This window comes from Artibeus jamaicensis, unplaced genomic scaffold (assembly GCF_021234435.1).
Source record: "Artibeus jamaicensis isolate MK-2021 breed Jamaican fruit bat unplaced genomic scaffold, CSHL_Jam_final contig_519, whole genome shotgun sequence".
Lineage (NCBI taxonomy): Eukaryota > Metazoa > Chordata > Mammalia > Chiroptera > Phyllostomidae > Artibeus > Artibeus jamaicensis.
The window spans coordinates 34750332-34770906 of record NW_026521871.1 but is presented as its reverse complement, the minus strand read 5'-3'; the positions used below and the strand labels follow the sequence as shown (position 1 = coordinate 34770906).

Here is a 20575-nt window from a genome sequence, read left to right as displayed (position 1 = left end):
CAGAATTTTCTGATTAATCTTAAGAAAAGGCAGAACAGGCCATCTGTTCTCAGCCATTGAGGGAACTTTCAAATGCCTCTCAAATCTTAGCTAAAAATAGAGAAAATTCTAACAAAGATTAAGCTCATGGCTACATTAGCAGAACATAAACTATGAGCTATTTGCATCTAACCTTCCTATATAAAATGCTTATACAATTCACTGTGCTTTCAGATCTGTGCCTCAACATAGACACTTTGTCCTGAATAATTGTGCTGTTGTCTCTGGTGGCTTTAATGAGTTTATGGGACATACATTCACCCATGCACTTGGAGTACCAATTAAAAAAACAACTTGTCCCTGAGTAAGAAAGTTTTAACCCAAAACACTCATCACTTGTATCTACATCAAAACAAAAAACCTGTTTCTCAAAGATAACTTGGTATAAAAATAATTATTCCTGCCAAATCATTTTATTTTATTGGTATGCTTTAGTTTAGTTTCATTATCTGTACCCTATCTCCTTTTTGTCCTCTTTTTTCCCTCTTGAAGGTTGGAAGTTGATGCAAACCTAGGTAAGGAAAATGAATTGACAGGTCCCAGATTTACAAACCATTTCTCAGCTGCTTTAGTAGTTGCCTAGAAATCATTTCAGTGAGGACAGGGATTTGACATCCATTAAAAAGGAAATCTCAAGTTTCTCCAGTTTGCAGAACTTCAAATTAAAGTTCCACGTACATGTCTCCAAATATGTTAAAGGAGATACATTTTCTAACATCTCAATTATAAATGTAACTCTAAAATACATTAGACCACATAATGTGCTGGAAGGTTGTACTGAAATACACCATTAAAAAGTCCTTTGGAATTTATTTACCTTCACTTGGTATTGAAACTGCTTTAAAGGTATTTTCTTTGAATTTTTAGGAAATGCCCAAGTCTCGAAATGCAACACCAATGTTGAGGTATCAGCTTTTGTTCTCCTTCAGAAGAGCTGATTCTGACTCATGTCTAGCAATGCATCTAAAAACATATAACTAACTTTGTTTGATGGCTCAGTAGGGTGTGAAATACAATAAGTAGTGGGAGTTTACATGAACATTCCAAAATAAGTTTTTAGCCAGCGGGTGGCTGAGTGATTGGATTCAAGGGAAACACAGCAATGGGGGTCTTCAGAGAGAGACCTAAATTTTTTAAAGTGAGAAGTAGGTAGAGTGCAGAGACAGCCAACAGAGGAACGAGAAGCATAGGAAGAGTGCATAAGAGAAACACGACAACAGAGAAATATGTCAACTCAGGCAATGCAGTAAATCCGGACAAACTCAGAAGGCAAACAATGTAGCCTATGAAAGTGCTACTTCATATCTGTGTGATGTTGGGCAAGTTACTAAGTGAGAGCATGACAGTAACTCACCTCCTAGGCTGTCGTGAGGGTGACACAGTTCTCGTAAAGTGCGTAGCAGAATGCGGAATGAAACACAGCAAGCCCTAGACAAAAACCTATGATCATTGTCACTGCTGTTGTTTGAAAGGCATGAAGGTTTTCTGTTTACTGGAAATAATGAAGATTTTTGAAATCCTTCATTGCTGAAAATCTGTACGAAATATTTACCCAATGTCTCATTTTCGTTAGTAGAAAATAATGAACACTGTAGAAATAATGTACACAATCACATCATTCTTGGAATTCAAGGACCTAACACCATTCCTACTTACAAGTGCCACTTCCCATTATGAGGCACTGAAGACATGAAAAGAATGGGACATAAGCTCAGAATATTTTCTGTCGTCAATTTGCTTTGCTATTCCTTGACTCATTATGATAAAAAATAATGCGTTGTAATATTCTATTTGGTGGTTAGCTACCACACGTTGATCCACCTAATGTGTTGATTACTTTATATATTATTGAATTTAATCTTATATTATATAATTTAATGTCTTATAATGCTAAGAGCTAAATATTATAATCTGAAATGTTGATATTAAAATATTACTATTTAGGTTAAAGCAAAACAGAACAGAGAGCAGACATCTACTAAGAAAAAAATACCAGCTTTTAAACCTGGGTTTGCCTGAGTTTAAGTCTTTCCATGTTTTAATATGCCATGCTACTTTTTCATCCTTCCTGTCAGTCAAGGTTTTGGTATTACTGCACTCCTTACTGGATTCGTCTCTTTCATAGAAAAGGCTGCCCAGTGGATTTATCTGTATTTACTCTTTCTTTCTACCTGAAAATAGAAATTTCCCATATTTTTTTTCTGCTCATAGTCACCATCATCTAGGACGCTTTGTCTGGAGACCTGGTGTTATTTTCTTTTTGGAGCATGAAAACTTCTTTAATGCTCTTCACCACCACCTACCACCTCCACTAGAAGCCCTAGCTATTATTGCAAAGGTATTTGGTGGGAATTGATGTGTTAATGGCCTGTGCATGCAAAAGGTTGGGTAATGTAAGAGCTTTCTGGAACCACAGACTGAACTCTCATAAAGTTCTCTACACATTTCCCAAGAATAGAGCTCTTTGGTGACCCTCTCGTGGACTTTGCAAAAGACATTATATAGGTCAGGCCTATGGTGTGGAGAAATACACAGCTGTTGTTTTTCTTACAAGAATCCATTTTTCTATATAATTTTTTGGACCTTAAAAATATTAACAAAGTAAGCACTTTGAATTGTGCTTTAATCATTCTATTTATTGACATTTGACTTTTAATTTCACCTGCAGACACCAATTCTCTGTTGACAAATCTATTCTTTAGTAACCTTATTGCCCTTTTAATGGATTTTAATCAATGGAAAGAAGGCAAAAATGGTTTAGTCTCCAGCCAGGCACACAAAAGCTGGTTTAACTCACATTGCATTCAAAGTACAGTATATGGTTTATTTACACATTTGCCTAAGTCTTGCCCTAGCAATTTGGAAAAAAAATATGTTTATGCTTTTATCGGATAATATCCTCTGAAAACATTTTAGTCCAATGCCTGGGAAACATGTTTCAAATTCCATGGGGCAGCTTTGGTAGGTGTTATTCAGAGAGAAAGCTGTGCAACTTTGGACACAAAGCAGAGGTGTCAAGAGGCATATAGTAATGGGAACAGGGAAGGCCATGAACATCAGAACATCCTGGGGGAAAGTGGACGGAAGCAGGAATAGCACGACCAGACAGTGGTGGGGCCTCTAAGGAAGGAACTAGGCACCCAGGGCCCCCGGGAGCCCAGGTCCTTGCAGGAACAAATATTTACCTGTTGACACAGGCATGAATTTCTCTCTAAGTCTGGTGTTAAGCTCCATCTGCCTTCCCTGGTTCTCTACCCTCTTATCCCATTTCTACTCTCTTCCTCCGTGAAACAACAGTATTTCCAATGATTATAAATACAGTCGTTAACATGTCAGCTCCAACTCCACTCATGCTATGAGGTTGACTTTTTCAGGGTCATTTGACACCACTTCCTGCTTCTTGGTTTTCCATTAATGTACATCTTGCAGAGTATCAGAGTCTTTTTTGATGTTTTTGTCTCAGAATTGAACACAGCTACATTTTTTTTTAGCAGTTGCCCCTTCACAACAAGACTTGGTTCCTGAATGATCAGTTCTCACATCCAGTTTCCACCCAAATGTACAATCAGGTACTTCCCTTTGCTTTACTTTCTGCTGCTCTTAAAAAAAAAAGGTTTTCTTCAGCCAAGAGACTACAATATTATCTTCATTGCTTCTACCTGTCTAGTATTCTATATGGCCCCTAATTAGTTAATGAACTAATTTATTCACTTCACCAATATTTAGTAACCATGCATAATGTTTGAGATGCTGTGAGGGATATTAAATGAGGGAGATGGGTCTTCACTAGAGTGTTGTCTATTGGGGTAACACATACAGCAAGCATAAGGTTCATCAAACTAGGTGGTCCTTGCGGGAACAGTCAGAAAGGGTTAAAGGCGGACAGAAGTATTCAAATCACACTGTAGACAATGAGTAGAATTTGGACTAACAGAGATGGCAGAGAAGTGCACTTGGGGAAGCTGATAGCACAGGAATAAAGAAACTGGGCTGAATGTATAATGCATATACTGAGAAAAGAAGTTCATATCGTTTGGCTGAAGTGGAGGGTATGGGACAGGAAGTCATGTATAAAGTATGTGTAACCTATAAGTTTCCCAACTCAATATATTTTTTCTCTTTTTTGAAGGTATTAAAAAACAATAACCGCAATAAAAGTCAGGTTTAAGCTGCTACATCAAGGACTGATATTTGATACAATAGCTAACTTCCTAGTGAGAACCTTTGAATAAATTAACAAGAAAAATAGTCAAATCATTCTCCTCCTCTGTGTGTGTGTGTGTGTGTGTACAACAGGAAAATCATAAATAAAATAAGAGTGGATTTAATATCATTCTTCCTAGTCAAGGGAGTCCTTTCAAATTTATTATGAGAATATTCAATGTACATTTAAAAATTTTAGAAATAACTTTGAAATGAATAATAAGGCAAAAAGTACTAAGGCTTGAGAAACCTCTTGGTGTCCTTAAGCCCATTCAGTCAGACGACAACACCCAATAGATGTCGGAGCATGAAAGATACTTCTCAGTCTCAGAGAGGTTCATACTGATGATTGTAGGTTGCTTGCATTAATCTCTTACACTGGTATCTGGATAATAATTTTTAACCATTATAGATCATCATCATCATGTTGATGCAACATAAATATTTTTAAGAATCTTTCAGGATATTGCAAAATTCTCTCACCTTCAGTGATTTTCTTTAGAGTATATTTTTACTCCCTGGCACTTGTCTACGTCTATGTACTCAGTTTTTCATTTCTGTGCTTACACCGGTCAATACCTTAGCCCTTAGCTCCCCCCAGCCCCCACTGAAGGCCTTACTGCACTTTAATCTCATCTGATTACCTGTCTGCAGCTCCCTCAGGAGAGGCTGCTTCATGAGAGTAGGGATTGTGGTGTCTTTGTACACTTGATTCCCAAGTCTAGCTAAGGGTGTGACAACTCATACGCACTCAATACATATTTGCTAGGTGATAAAGCACATCTTTCTAAGTCATAAAGACCACAGAATAGATAGATACTCCGGCCATATGTACAAGACAGGCTTTTGGTCTGCAGAATGTCTCGAACTGCGGCCCTGTCACTACTCAACAAATTGACTTCAGGTAAGCTAATCTTTTAAGTTCCAACTTTTAGAACTAAAAATACCTCTTTGTTTATTACACAATACCACAAAGATAATTGTGTAAACTATCTGTCTTGGTGCCCCAAGTAAATGCTGGCTCCTTTTCACCTTTTCCGTAATCTTCCACCACTTTTCACAAATAACTGTATTACTGAAAAATAAGATAGCTTTCTAAATTAGAAGATTAAGTCAACAATTAATTCTCATCATACAACATGTATATAAACTAAAAATGGACATATCTCAGTGGGGAGTTTGGGGCATTAGAATAAACTGACCCATACATGGAGACAGAGGATGAAATATATTGAATACCTACATTAGGGGTGTCAAACTCATTTTCACTGAGGCCACATCAGCCTTGTGGTTGCCTTCAAAGGGCCAAATGCAATTTCAACTCCTTAACAGTTAAGAAGTAGTTACATTTACACAGTCCTAAAATTATTTCAGCCCTCTGAAGGCAGCCTCCAGGCTGATGTGGTTCCCAGTAAAAATGAGTTTGACACCCCTGACCGAAAGGTTTCACTACACTCAGCAAAATCATGTCTCAGGAGTGATTACGGAGGTGTCTCAAATTCCAAGAAGGACATTTCGACCCACTGTTGGGACTCAATGCCATTTGACCCCTGCCTCCATCTGGGCACCATCGTTTGTTTAATCTCATGTTGTCTGCTTTGTGTTCAAAGAAATAAAGACATATTTTTATTATTTTGTTCAATTAATAAACATGATCAGTAGATATGAGACAAATACAACTGACAATGTTTAAAACAGAGCACGTTAAAATTGGTTAATTCCCAAAACAAAACAATCTGATTGAAAAATAAGTGTTTCTTTAGAAACACTGAAACCAGGGAACATTGATTGAGGGAAAATCAGACCCAGAAATAGTCAATGCAAAGTAAAATTCACAACACCTAAAATCACCCAAAGCAAACTTTGTCACTGATCAAAAATGATGGAAGAATAAATCATGAAAAATTAGTTATCAAAATCTTAAATTAAGAAAACATCCTTTCTGATGTGGGATTATCAGTGATTGATGGATTAAATCTTTGGTGTAATAGTTATGTAGAAAAGAACTTGTCTTGATAAAAATAATTCCAATAAAATTTTAAAAGCAAATATAAAAAAATGGTTAAAACCTGTTATTCGGGTATTTGATCCAAAAAAATTAAATTAAGATGATGAAGCCTTAACAAGCACCCTTTATAGGAGAACTCAGAAATGTTGCCTTCATTCCAATGAGAGTGCTCGTTTTACTCAACATACGATGGAAATGTCTTTAAGGGGCAAGAGAGAGAGGACAACTCATCCTTGGGGTTTGTCAAAGTGACAGGGATTCAAAATAGTAGAATCAACACATCTTCTACTCATCAAAAGCAATTGTGTTTGGTTTAATAGACCGATATCTCTGAATATAGTTATTGACTCATAGAAAATAAAAAATTTTACTAAAATAATTCCATTAAGCTTGTGCCCAAAGATGGAATCCTTACCTTCTAAAGAATAAAAAGTGTTCGATTGACTAATTTGAATGAATACCAGATTCTAAAATTTGGCAGTGGCAATGAATCGTTATTTGTCTCTCTCACTATCTCTCACAACACACACTCACTATGGCCATACATTGTAAATAATGGCTGCCATGATGTCACCTGCCTTGGCCATTCACCAAGCCTGTGAGAAATCACAGACTTACATTGGCTCAGTCGTCAACAGCACAACACTGAATTATTCATTTAAGAATATCTAATGCTTCAGAATCTCATTATACCATGATATTATTTTTGGGTTTCTGAAAATATATTTGCATTGTTATGAACAAATGTTTTTGTATGAAACATACAAAGCACTGTTATGGAGATAGGAATCATGTATCCTTACTTATGACATATGCTTAATATAAATCATGTGCTAATTGCCTCTCTTTGAAATCATTTTATAGGTTACTCCAGAGTGAATTAGAGTCACTGCACATTCCAAAACACACCATTTCAGCCACAGAATAGCCTTGCAACCTGTGAACCTAAGCCAGTACATTTTTGAAATGAATGAAATTAGCTAGTACTAAAACATGATGTTATGGGCAGATGATAAAATTAGAAATACCGGCCTCCTTTCATGCATCACATTCAAAAAAGCCAATGTTGACAGAATTCCATTTTAAACTACGATAGAAAGGTAGCTAAAAATAAATCTGTAATCCCTGACCATCAGCAGCAGGTTTGCAATCAGGACAGTTTGGGCACTGACTTCAATACTGTGAAAAAAGAGAAAAAACATACCCACTCGGGAACAAAACCAATTGCTGCAGTAATGATTTAATGGAATCTGCTTGTCAACAACGACAATAATGATGATAGCTAAGACAACAGAAGCAGTGGCGGCGGCAGCAGCTGATGTGCACAGAGCATTTGTATCATTTAATTCTCCTAACAACCCGATGCAGTGCCTAACCCTATCTCCATTTTGCAGATAAGGAAATAGTACCTTAGACAGGTAAGTCATACACGTCAACTGACAGATGCAAAGTGGAGGAGGCCAACTTTGAAGTCTGAACCTAGAACTCACGTTCTTAAAAACTGTCATGAAGCATCTTATCCTGTGAGACTGAATACAGGTTCACAGGGAGCTGTGAAGCTCAAGGTTACTTTTCCATATCTTTGTAAGGGGAAATGGATATAGAGTTCAAAAGCCACACTGACTTTTACATCTGTATTTAATATTTCAACAGAATGAATTTTCTGGTATTCAGTTTCTGCCAGTCTGTTTAATTTTGGTGTAGATGGCAGGGGCATGGACAGATATACCAGGATACAAGTCCACCAGTTTTAGTTTGTTTATTTATTTATTTTTTAATACTCACCTGAGGGCATTTTTTCATTGCTTTTAGAGAAGAGAGAGAGGGAGAGGAAACAGCAGAGAGAGAGAAACACTGATTCAAGAGAAACATCGATTGGTTGGTTGCCCTCTCATATGTGCCCCAACAGGGGACTGGACCTGCAACCTGAGTATGTGCTCAGAGTGGGAATCGCACCCACGGTCTACAAGACGACACTCCGACCAACTGAGCCACACCAGATAAGGCCAAATCCACCAGTTTTAAGAAGAGGGACTTCATGAATAATTTCTCTTTTGAATGGGGTTCTGGGCTCTGAGTTTTCTGAGGAAATAAAACTAGGTTTTGTCTTTGTCTTTCCTGACTAGTCTCAATGGAAAAGAACAAAAACAAAATGACTCACGTCTGAGTAAAGCAGATTTTATCAGCAAGAAGATTTTGGCTGCAGCCTCCATAGGGTCTTAAACTATGAAACACATTTTAATTATTTCTTCTGTTTGTAGCTAGTAGGAGAAACACTAAATACAATGAAAACACCCACACATTCACACATGGCAAAAAAGAAGAAGAGGAGTTATTGAAATTTTTATGCCAGATATCTAATTAGTCTAGATAAAATGTTTAATTATCTTGTATTTCCCATTATGTATTATGAATTATATTCATGTTTGTAAAAATCTCAAATGGGGAAAGTACCCCAGTGGAAATTCTTTATAAATCTGATGCCCCTTTACAAAAATATTCACAAAATCAGCATACAAAGGAAAACTTTTCATTAGTGCAAGTCCATAGTGTGTGAGATCAGTTTCCCACAAACAGCACGCATACTCCTTTCCATAGGATATACAGTTGGACAAAATATACAGTTGGAAAATATCATGAAAAGAATCGTTTTCTGCCTTTCTATCTTTTGAGTTTGTAAAACAAAATTCCTAAAAGACTAGATTAGCTAGGTCACACCTTTTCTGGTCTTTGTTGTCTTGGGGGGTTATATCAGCACATCCCAACCCAGAATTCCAAACATTATTTTGGTCTTATGCCCTTTTTTACTCACTCTGTCCCAGGGTTGGCAAATTGGTAACCTGTGTACATGCTTAATCAGGCCCCCTGATATTTTGTTTGGATCTTATACTGTGCTTTTCAAGTTCTGAATGATTCGTCAATGTTTAAATATTATAGATATTTACCAAAGAAATCTCAATTACCCTGAAAATCCCAATTCCCAAGTTCTCTAGAAAAATCAGGCGAGGTCACATTTTATCTGTACCAGTGCTAGAGTTGGGTCATGGTTGGTTCTTGCACTCTCCGCTTTTTTAGACCTTAATTTCACTAACCTTTACTTTGATGCCTGTCCTGCCTCATCCCTGGACGCTATCCTCTTTCTTCTCTGGGCTTTTATTTTGTGACCCTAGATGTTCAAGAATTTTTACTTTAAACAAAGCTATCTCATCCACTCACTCTTCCTCAGGTACACTCTGAAATTTTCTCCTTCCGTGCTCCTCAGCTAAATGTTCTTTGATGAATCTTCCTCCAAAATAGTGAAGAACTCACATTTTGAAATCCAGTTCAATGGTTTCAAGAACTATTGAAACCATTGGTTTCCTCTCTGAAGAAATGCTATCTTCACAGAGATTCATTTAGAATCACCTCTACCTTCCAATGTTTAAAAAGTAATAATTTTTGTGTATTTTTGTATCTACCTCTTGACTTTCTAACAATAGAGTACACTTCTAGAAGGCAGGCTCTGAATTATAATTCTTCATATTGCTTGTAACATTGTTCTTCTTAGGGCCTCATAAAGTATCTATTTTATAGTAAATACTGGAAACCTTGTAGGGTTTAAATGCAACAATTTCAATGACTCAGTCCTCTTGCTGTTCTATTCTTTCTCTGGATCTATAGTTTCTTAGGAAAATAATCTGCAGTTCATTAAATTGTCACTTATTTTAAAAGAATTACAATGATTAATATAGTAACTAGAAAGAAATAATTGTATATTAAGTACATTTAGTGATATCTTCTTAAGACAGCAGCATAATTTATTTTCCTGGTAATTGAACAATTCTGTTTGAAGAATTGGAGATTTGAAGTTTTAAGTATGAATGCTATTCCCACATAAAGACATTCCAAGTGCAAATAATATCTGAAGTAATTAACCCATATTCAATTGGCCTTTTATAGGTTGAATTACAACCATTTTTATATTTCAGACAAAACATATAATAAGATCACACTGGAATTTAGGTTATTTTTTGGGGGGTTAGAAATTGGTACTATGGTTCTGGCAAGGTTATGAACATATATATATATATATATATATATATTCTTTCAAGATACATATATTCTTTCTAATATATATATTCTATATATGAGATATATATTCTTTGAAAAGAGGAAGTGAAATCTCCATATGTGAAAATGAGACAAGCAATTAATGTAATTAGAAATCAATAGTGAAGAGTTAACTTCAAAGTCCCATATAAACTGAATAACAATTTTTAAATATTCCAACACTTAACATATATAACATTAAATAAATTATTTAGGAACAATGGAACTGAAAATTAGTGAGTTAACTGTCTAATTCACCAAAGAGGAAACTAGGGTGTCCCCCAAACCTATGAAAATATGTTTGCCTTACTCAGAGAAGTGGGAATTAATGTAAAAATTAGACACTATTTAATACCCTCCACTCTTCCCCCTACCCACATCCAATTTTCACAAGTTTAAAAACATTGGTGACAATTGTTGGTGAAAATCTGGGGAAGGAACATATATAATACTCTCAAATAAGAAATTGGTACAACTGCTTTAGAGAAATATTTAGCAAAATATATCAACTTAGCAGATACACCCTTTGAGCAAGTGCAGTTCTATGTATCTTGCCCAGGGAAATTCTTATACATGTGCACAACAAAATGTGTATTTGATGGCTGATCGTTCACTAATTGTAATAATGAGAGGTGCAAAGCAACTGAGAAATGGACAAATCGATTAAAAGAATGAGCAAACTGACTTACTGTGCAATACAATTCTATTAAACAGATAAAATAAATATATAGGTATATCTATTATTACAAATGTCTTTAAAAAAAAATGAAAGCTTCATGAGAGTGTAAAAAGTTTCGAAGGAAGCAAGCAATCCCAGACTTAGTATAAACTATCTGTGTGACCCAGGACAAGTTGTTTAATCTATATGCTTCAGTTTTCTAAATATTGGGCTAATAGTTTGGGGCTCACAGAATTATGGAAGGATTAAATGAACTAATCGATGTAATGTATCTAGAACAGTGCCTGGCACTGAGAAAACACTGTGTATGTCTGCTGTTATCATCATTACTACTGCTATGATGACTACTACTACTTCTACTCTTTCTCCTTCCATTTGTAATGATTTATGTGGAAGTTAAAGAAACACAACATAACACATTATTTTACTAATACATGTGTGCAGTAAAAATAGCATCAAAGAAACTCTTATGCACCAGCTTTAGAATAGTAAGGAGGAAAGGAGGAGGGAGCAAGTGGGAATTATAATGCATTGAGGTTTTGGCTTTATTTGCAATATTGTATTGATTTGAAAAGTGGAAATTAAGCAAATACAGCAAAGAAAATATAATTTCCAGAGGGGGTTTTATTATATTCAGCCAAAAACTCCTTTGCATATTAAAAATGTTTCACAATTTAAAAAAGAAGTTTCCAAGAAATAAACCTTCCAAACTTATTATCCTTGTTGTAAAATGGGATTGAAAGTATCTGCCTCACAAGATTGCAATAAAGATCAGATGAGAAAAGGCACACATATATATGGTATTAAGTGCTGCATGATGCATATAGTTTGTGCTTAATAAATGTAAGCTAAATATGTATTTGATGTACATAAATTATTTTTTTAATGTAAATAAAATATAAACTTACAAGTTATTCCATTACTCATTGAATTTATTTCCACTCTATGTGTGTATGAATACATGTTTTTGGTCTAAATAGGAAACATAGAAATTGAATCCTCAGTTCTTCACTTGAAATACCTAAGCTTTCCTTTCCCCATGTCATTTACTATTCATTATAATCATGGTGCTTAAAGATCTATTATTTCTTACATTTGTGTTTTCTTGAGATCTTTTTCCCCTGTCCTTTTCTCTGTGTTCCCTAGTTTTCATGATTTATAAGGTGTATGTGCTATTTTAAATCCTAGTTGATGGTGATATTTAAATTTTCAAAAGGCCATTTAATGTATAGTTTTCTACTTATTAGTCCATGTTGAGAATTTCCTCTTCCATTTTAGTACCTCCTTTCTCTACCTTCATCTCGAAGATGGAAAATTCTATACAATTTAAAGACTCTGATATTCTTGGTCGGAATAAAAAAGTTTGTGGGCCTGATAGAACTACCCTTCTGTTTTGAAGCTGTCTGTGCAATAGCGGGAAAATTGTTCCATTTTTGTGGATACCTTCCCTCTCAGAATCAAAGGGCACAGTGTGACTGTGAGATAAAGAACTTCCATTAGTGTGGGCCTCTCAAAAAAACGCAAGTTTTTCTGTTGATTATATCTAAAAAATCCAATCCTATTTACCCGCCTTTTAGTGGAAATTGCTTTCATTTCTTGTAATAATAGATCAATGGTTGATCCGAATTTTCAGTGATGGCTAAGATGTGACATGATGTCTTTATTCTGCCTTTCACATGACAGTTAGTGGGCAGATGGGAGAGGCTTCATTGAGGGCTGTTATTAAGGCACACTCTTACCTGGATCCAATATTCTAAAACCGGCTGAGGGAGGGAAGTAGGTGAAGAAAGGTAATTAACTTAAAAATACTGACATTCTGATTATTTTCTATGGAACTCACATTTTATTTTCTATTATTTCTTCAAAATGCTATTTTTACTCTTTAGCGCTGGAAATTAAAATTCATTATGTGTGGGTTTGTGGAAAGAAATATGTAAACTAAAAAGTATTTTTAAAAAGACCTATCAAGTCAACCCTACTCCATCCTTGACACATGGGCTAGAAGTCATAAAAACCAGTTTGCATATTGTTGGAAGTGGGATTACGTATTTCCATCTTCAGAAATGCCTTAGAGTGAAATTAAAAGCCTTTTGTCTTTCTCTTTTTCACGTAAAAATAAGATAGGTTGATGTTCTGAAGATTCTGGAGATCCATTGTTCTGACCACCTCATTTTTTGCAAGAGAAACATGAGCCCTGGAGCCAGGATTAAGTTCTTAAATTCTTGACTCCCAGTCCACTGTTCATGATGCTTCATCAAAAAGAAGCAATTAGTAATATCAGAAGTTTAGAATATATTCTCTCTAGGGTTCTTTCTTACACTAATATGCTATGAATCTATGAACCAAGGTTGCCTTGAATAGAGAGGAACTCAACTACAGCCACCTCAATTACGCTAGGTCATTGGGTATAAAGGTTGATAAAAAATGTTAATGATACTTTCTGAAGAGGCACCAGCTGAGCTAATTAGAACACTGTAAATAACAGAATTCTTAAAATATGAGGAAGTCAGCTTTGCTGCTCACTATCTTTTAGAAATTAAATCAGAAATAAAATTTTGAATATTTTAAACACAAATTTCTACATCCCTGCTAGAGTGTGGCATTGCTTTTTCTCAATTTCATTTCTTAAAAGTTGCATTTAAGTGAAATTATTTATTGAGCTTGTTTGCATTATAAAATTGGAAGTACATGGTTGTGGCTAAAATCATCCCATTATTAAGAAATTTAAGAAGGAGTGGATTAAACAAAAAGGATTTCATGGTATGTATATTATTGTGCAGAAAACAATTATTTCCTAATGGTACAAAACCTGGAAAGAAGAGAAAGATGAAAACATGTTCTACTAATGAGTTAGGGCAATAATGACCCAATTTTTAACTTGATGAAAAACATGTCAACAGACTAAGGTATTATTTCTTCAACATACCTATGTTTCAGGTGTAAGACAGTTTTCTTAAAGGAATTGTTCATTAGTAAATCCTCTCCAAGTTGAAAACAATCTTGGAGACCATGTAAGCTCTGGGATGCTTTTCTTTGTTTTGGTTGCCAGGGGCCCATGAAAGAACATCATGGAATATACAAACTACCTACAAGTTTATGCAAACTATTTTTACATGGGCATATGTGAATTTATCATCAGAGATGTACAGCTCCCATTCATTTTTCAAAAGGGCTATCACTCAAGGATTGAAACTCACTAAGAATTGGTCAAGCATCTCATTTTGAAGACAAATGTGGTTTGGTAAAATTTCTAGGTCATGCACCTAATTAGTCGTAAGACTCTGGTTAGAATCAAGGATCCCAACTTTTACTATGAAATATATTTTTGAGGGCCATGATTTCAGTTTGGTTTGACTCTCTGGAGTACCAAGCATCAAAAATAATGTTTGTTAGTGATTTATAAATTATATTTTTAGTAAAATTTTCTAGTGGAGTCACAGCAAATATTTAATAAAATAAATAGTTTTCTCAAACCAGCAGCCAAAGGAACATAGACTTAGATAAGTCAGGGAGAAATTTATTAATACTTTAGATTATATGATTGCCTTTCTAAAAAAACTCAAAGAAACTAATTAAAATTTATCAGTTACATATTTGACATATCTACAAAGTATTATTTTCAAGTCCCTAGATTTTCTTATACCAATAAGTCCAATGAAGTTAATAGAAAATGGATACCAATCCTATAAGCACAAAAATGTACTGTACTCAGAAATAAATGTAATGATAAATATATACAACCCATATGAAGAAAACTACACAATTTATATTTTTAAAAATTCAAATAAATGGAGACAAATAAGATAACCTTGGGTGGCAAAAATATCTTCATGTTATAAAAGCATTAATTTCCCCCCAAATTAATACCTCAAATGAATGCCAATTTGAAAAGCCATTTAGTTTTTTGGGGGGGAGGGATTTTATAATATTGATCTACATGAGTATATTGTCTAGAATGGTGTCATTCCATTTCCTGTACTCAATTGAAACAGTAGAATAATTCTAATTCTGCAGTATTAGTATAAAATTAGACAGCCAGTGAAGAAAAACGAAACCTAGTGCCGGTCTAGCATGCCTAATAATTATGATTAAATGCCATATTTAATTAGTGGTAATAAATGAATTATATAATGATACTGGAAAACTAGTAAGCAATGAAAATATACATACATGTATGCATACATACAACCATAAATTAGATCTAAGCCTCAATCAGGTCTCCATCACTATGCTCATTTAAGAACAGAAGCATTTGGAACTCCCTGAGCCAAAAACCTATTACTGTCCCTAAACTTAACAACCAGACAACTCAGGAAATGATTATGAGAAGAATGTAGATATTTCATTTTCGATTAAGGTTCTCATCATTGACATAAATGAAAAAAATGAGTTCATGTGCCAACATGTTACATTCACTTATGCAGAATTATGTAACAGCTGGAAAATTTCCCTTAAACTCCCATGTATAAAGGAAACACAAAATTTTACAAGTTATAATGTAAATATCCAATCCTTAAAATTATATTTATATTTATCTAGAACAAATATCACAAATTCTCAAAGTATGCTTAATGTAGAGAGTTTGTCATTATAATAGCTTTCTCTTTCTTAAAAAAAAGAAAAGATTTTTGTTATATTAACTTGCCGCCTAAAATACAAATGATCATTTTCTTATGATTTAGAACATTGTAATGATTAGCTATAGGCTAGTTGCTTAATGATTTACTGTTACTCGCCCTGCATTGGATATGTCAAGATAAGATCACATATTACTTATCTACACACTTCTGCAGACTTGCTGGTTATTTTAAACAGTAAACCCGTTTGAAAACTTAATCCATTACTTAAAAAAAAAATTACAAGGCTGTTTCAGAGAACTTTCTCAAAAGAAATCTCTTGTATCAGGGACCTTCTCCTTGCCAAAAAAATGAAAAAGAAAAAGAGAAAAGTGACAAATTGACCATCAGAGGCTATGCTTTATAAGCTTATCTTTCACTTCCTCCTAATTCTAGACAATCTTCCTTTTCACTTAAAAAAAATGGGAAATGCAACAAATGTAAGCCCTTACCAACTTCCCACTTCAGAAGGCTGTTGTCTTCCCTCTCCATTTTTCCAATGACATACCAGATACACGCCATCCAGTGTGCAAGAAGCGCAAACATGGACATAAGCAGAGTCAGGACAATTGTGCTATGTTGGGAGTAACGGTCTAGCTTCTGCAGGAGACGCAAAAGACGCAGCAGGCGAACGGTCTTCAGGAGATGCACAAGAGACACCTGTGGTAGGAGACAGTGCAACACAGCTCGGCTCAGGGTTCACTCAGTGCTGTGGCAGGTACTTCAACTTACAGCCCCCTGGGAAAGTTCTTGAAATTGAGGATAATCACGCTTCCCTTTGTATGACTACTTCTAAGTCATCCCTTGACATATACTGGGAAGTGATCAGATATGGACAAGACAATTTTTTTCTTTAAGTAAATATTTATGTTCCTTAATTAAGATTTAGCTCTTTTTTCCTACCTGTGTGATTCAGTATAATTTTATATATTCTGATACACAACCTAAACCCATTATGATATCAGTGTTGTACATAAGACACCTTATACTATCATACACATTTTCTTTCAGTCCCACTTTCCCATCCTTTGTGTAAAGGGATTCTTTTTTTAAAAAATATTTATTGGTTTTTTGAGAGGGGGAGAGAGAAAGAAACATCATTTTGTTCTTCCACTTATTCATGCATTCATTGGTTGATTCTTGTATGTGCACTGACCAGGGATCGAACCCACAATTTTGGTGTATCAGGGTGATGCTCTAACCCACTGAGCTACCCAGCCAGGGCTGTAAAGAGATTCTTTATGACAATAATTTGTATAGCCTGAAGTAAAATCTTTTAAAGTGGTAATACAAGTAACCTAGAATTTTGAAAAATAGTTACAACTTTAATCTTTGACTAAGTTCTGTTCATAAGTACAGTATCTTGCTTCATGTGTTATACCATCTTCCTTCCAGTATTATCAATAAAGAAAATACTTGCTTGAAGCTTCTACATTCTCAAACATACTCTGGAAACCAAAATCAAATGGAAAATTTAAAGAACATCTCCTAGGTTCTGTCTTTGCATGTGTTAAAGCAATGGACTTGTAGCTAATGGTTATTTTCCTGACTTTAGGGCCCAACTGAAAAAGGCGCACCCCTGGTATTTACCAGAATAGTTATTACTAACAACACCCATAGTGTAGTAACATATACGCCTTTCATATACCCTCCTCAGAGGGTCCCAAAGAGTGTTCTAAATAGAAAAGTAAAACATTAGCTTATGCAAATAGAGTTTGACAAATTCTTTGGCCTCTTCTAATTTTGGGGGTGGGGGTGGGCAATAACCAGAGAAGAAGAAAATGGTTTGTATGAGTAGACCAAAGAACAAGTTTTCTTCAGAGAGAGCATCTCTTGGAAGTTTGCCTTTGTGATTAGCTGGAGTCAATCAACTTCTTGCTTCTACCACTAGCCCATCTTCCCTTATCTCTAAGAAAAACAAACCAAATCAATGCCTGACGGATAGTGAGTACTCAATAAATATTTGTGTGTGGATGGATAAGTTATTAAGTTAAGATGCAAATACTCCAAAATTAGTATAATAGTTATTATTTGATAAAAGAGTTCCCGCTGTAATCTTGTAAATTATCCTATACTGAAACATAACAAAATCAGAGGGTCAGTTGAGGAACTTGCCAGCTAGCTGTACTCTTTTATTTCTTTTTGCCATCCTTTTGCGACATATTATTTTCCTCTTCACAACCAGTTCTCACCTATCGCTCCTCTGGCTGTAAGCCAGGTGATTACATGGTAGGACTTCATACTTTCTACTCTGTATGGTAGAAGAATTACTAGGGGCAGAGTTTATTTTATAGGTAGAAAATTTGATAGAGAGATGACAATTTCATAACTAAAATAAAATTTGGAACAAAAATCCAAGATGGAGGAAGCCATCTGCTCTGAACAGAATTGTATCCCTCTATACATCATATGCTAAAGGCCTAATGCTTAAGGTGATGGTATTTGGAGATGGGACTTTGGTTCCAAGTCCAGAGGTAATTTGGTTTCAATGAGATCATGAGGGTGGGGTCCTCATGATAGGATTAGTGCCCATATAAAAAGAGACCAGAGAGTGCTCTCCCACGCTCTTTCTCTCTCCAATCTCTCCTTCTCTATTCTCCTTTCCTTCCCCACCATGTGAGGACACAACAAGAAGACAGCTGTCTATAAGCCGGGAAGAGGGCTTTCACAAGAAACAGATTGGCTGGGACCTTGATCTGAGACTGTCTACCCTTCAGAACTGAGAGAAATAAACTTCTGTTGTTTAAGCCACTCAGTTTATAATAATTTATTATAGTGACCTGAGCAAACTAAGATGCCATCTGAACATGTAATATTGATGCAGGTAATCTCCCATTTTTTTCTGACCAGAAAGGGGATACTTAAGAAAAATGTGGTATTATCCTTACATGAAGACAATAGCCATTTGCCAAGACAAACAGGGTATAGTCTGGGGCTCCAGGGTGAGGCAGCCCTAATGATTTTGCTGGCATGTAAAAAAATTATACTTTATTCCCATTGAAATCAAGAACTTCCTGCTATAAATGTGAATTTTGGATCCTGATGAATAATAGAAGAAAGAGGCATATTTGACTTAAGTGGAAATATGTAATCTGAAAAAAAGAAAAGGATCATTTTTACTGTTGGGATGTTGTACTAAATTTTTTACTGATGAGGATTATAAGCTACTTGTAGACAGGCACAAGAGTGATTCATTCATTCATTAAAACCTCCTATCAAATGACAACGTCTTATGTTTCAAGCAGCCATGAATATCTCCGGGCTTTCAACTAGGGAGGAGAAAGGGGGGGGGAGAGAAAAAGAGAGTGAGGAAGCGAGGGAGGGAAGGGAGGGGGAGAGAGAGAGAGAAGAGCTAATTAACATGTACTGAGGTCTTTCTAGATGACAGACACTCAGCAAGATATTTTATAGCAATGTTGCCTTTTTTAGGCTGCTTGGAAATGCTGAAGGAATTTTTATGCTTATTTTAGACCAAATTTGATAACTGTACCAAGGAAGTCACTCAGACGGGATAAGTGATAAACTAGGGTTTGTACTTTTGCCATTTTTCACTCTATGATACTTTCTATGTCTCATTCATAATTTTATCTCTCATAGTGCCTTTCAAAGCGACTTGTACACAGTAAGTTTTAATAAATAAGTGTGTGAGCTATATATAAAACATTTGCTAAGAGCAACTGTGGGCAGAACCAAAGTGAAAACAATTTTTCAATATCATCCGTGAGATGCACTAACTAGACACATTTTAGATTTGGAACGTAACTTTCTTTCTTTCTTTCTTTCTTTCTTTCTTTCTTTCTTTCTTTCTTTCTTTCTTTCTTGTATAACAAAGATATAACATAAATTATTCCTTATAACTTATGTTTTCTGGGAAGTAAATATAACATGTTAAACAAACTTTTATGTTCAAATAGAATATTTCAACCTGACTAATTTATTTGGGGGAATATCAAATTTATGTAGCAATGAGTTAAATAGTTATATGCCCACTCTTGTGAAAAGCAGAAAAATTATCACTGAAGAGAAAATGATTCCTTCCTTCCTCTTTTTTTCTTTCTGATTTAGATGTTAATCTAAAACTTGCATGTTTTATATGTCATTTGTGCTAGATTTCATAAGTGAGAATAAATAAAGGGAGCAAGAGTGCAGTGAAAGTGTACAGGTATTTAAAATCATTCAAAATATGAGAATTACATTTTTCAAAAGTCTTTTATGTGTGTTAATTTTAGTCAATGCAGATATTGACATATAAATGTATGTTATATATTTTTATTTTATATATTTTATAATCTAATTTTGTGATATATGGAAAGTTATACTATTCATCTAGTGTCCAAAGAGACATAGAGTATAAAAAATATTATGAGTATTTAGCAGCAAAGAAGCAAATTCATTTATTGTATAGTCTATTAAACACCATTTACTTAACAATTCTTCAGGAGAATTTGTGAAAAATTTTTTAGCATGTTGTAAATTATATACTCCTTAAAATTTTTTTTTGCATTCTTGAAAAAGCCTGGTTTCAATCATTATACTTTCATTAAAACACACTTATCTAGTCAAATTCAATCTTAAAAAGCACTTCAAGAAGCCTAGATAACAATTCAATGTAGCACTGATTGGTAATTGATACTAAATTTTCCCCCAGTGCTTTCCTTTCAGTTGAATTATAAACCTCTTAAAAATGTTACCACCCTCAACTTCCCAAATTACAAAAAGGAGAGAGAAAAAGAAGAAAATGCTATTGTACAGGAAATTGACAAATGACAACATGTACGATATAGTCAGGATTACAGTTCAATCTTTATTCTGAAGTTAATATTGCTTGCATTTGAAACCTTGATCACTTTGTTTAATAATGAAAACTATACTTTACATTCTTGATAGAGAGTATGGTTTTTATAGGAGCTTGTCATCTGTGTAGGAAATAGGCTTAATTGG

General features: G+C 34.8%; 1 protein-coding gene across 1 annotated transcript in view; it reads right to left on the bottom strand.

The window, feature by feature from the left end:
- KCNH8 (potassium voltage-gated channel subfamily H member 8) overlaps positions 1-20575 on the bottom strand; it is a 273152-nt gene that overhangs the window by 71947 nt on the left and 180630 nt on the right. The window contains exon 7 of the mRNA XM_037144062.2: positions 16087-16294. Within this exon, the coding sequence (XP_036999957.2) occupies positions 16087-16294 (208 nt within the window). The remainder of the gene's footprint in view (positions 1-16086; positions 16295-20575) is intronic.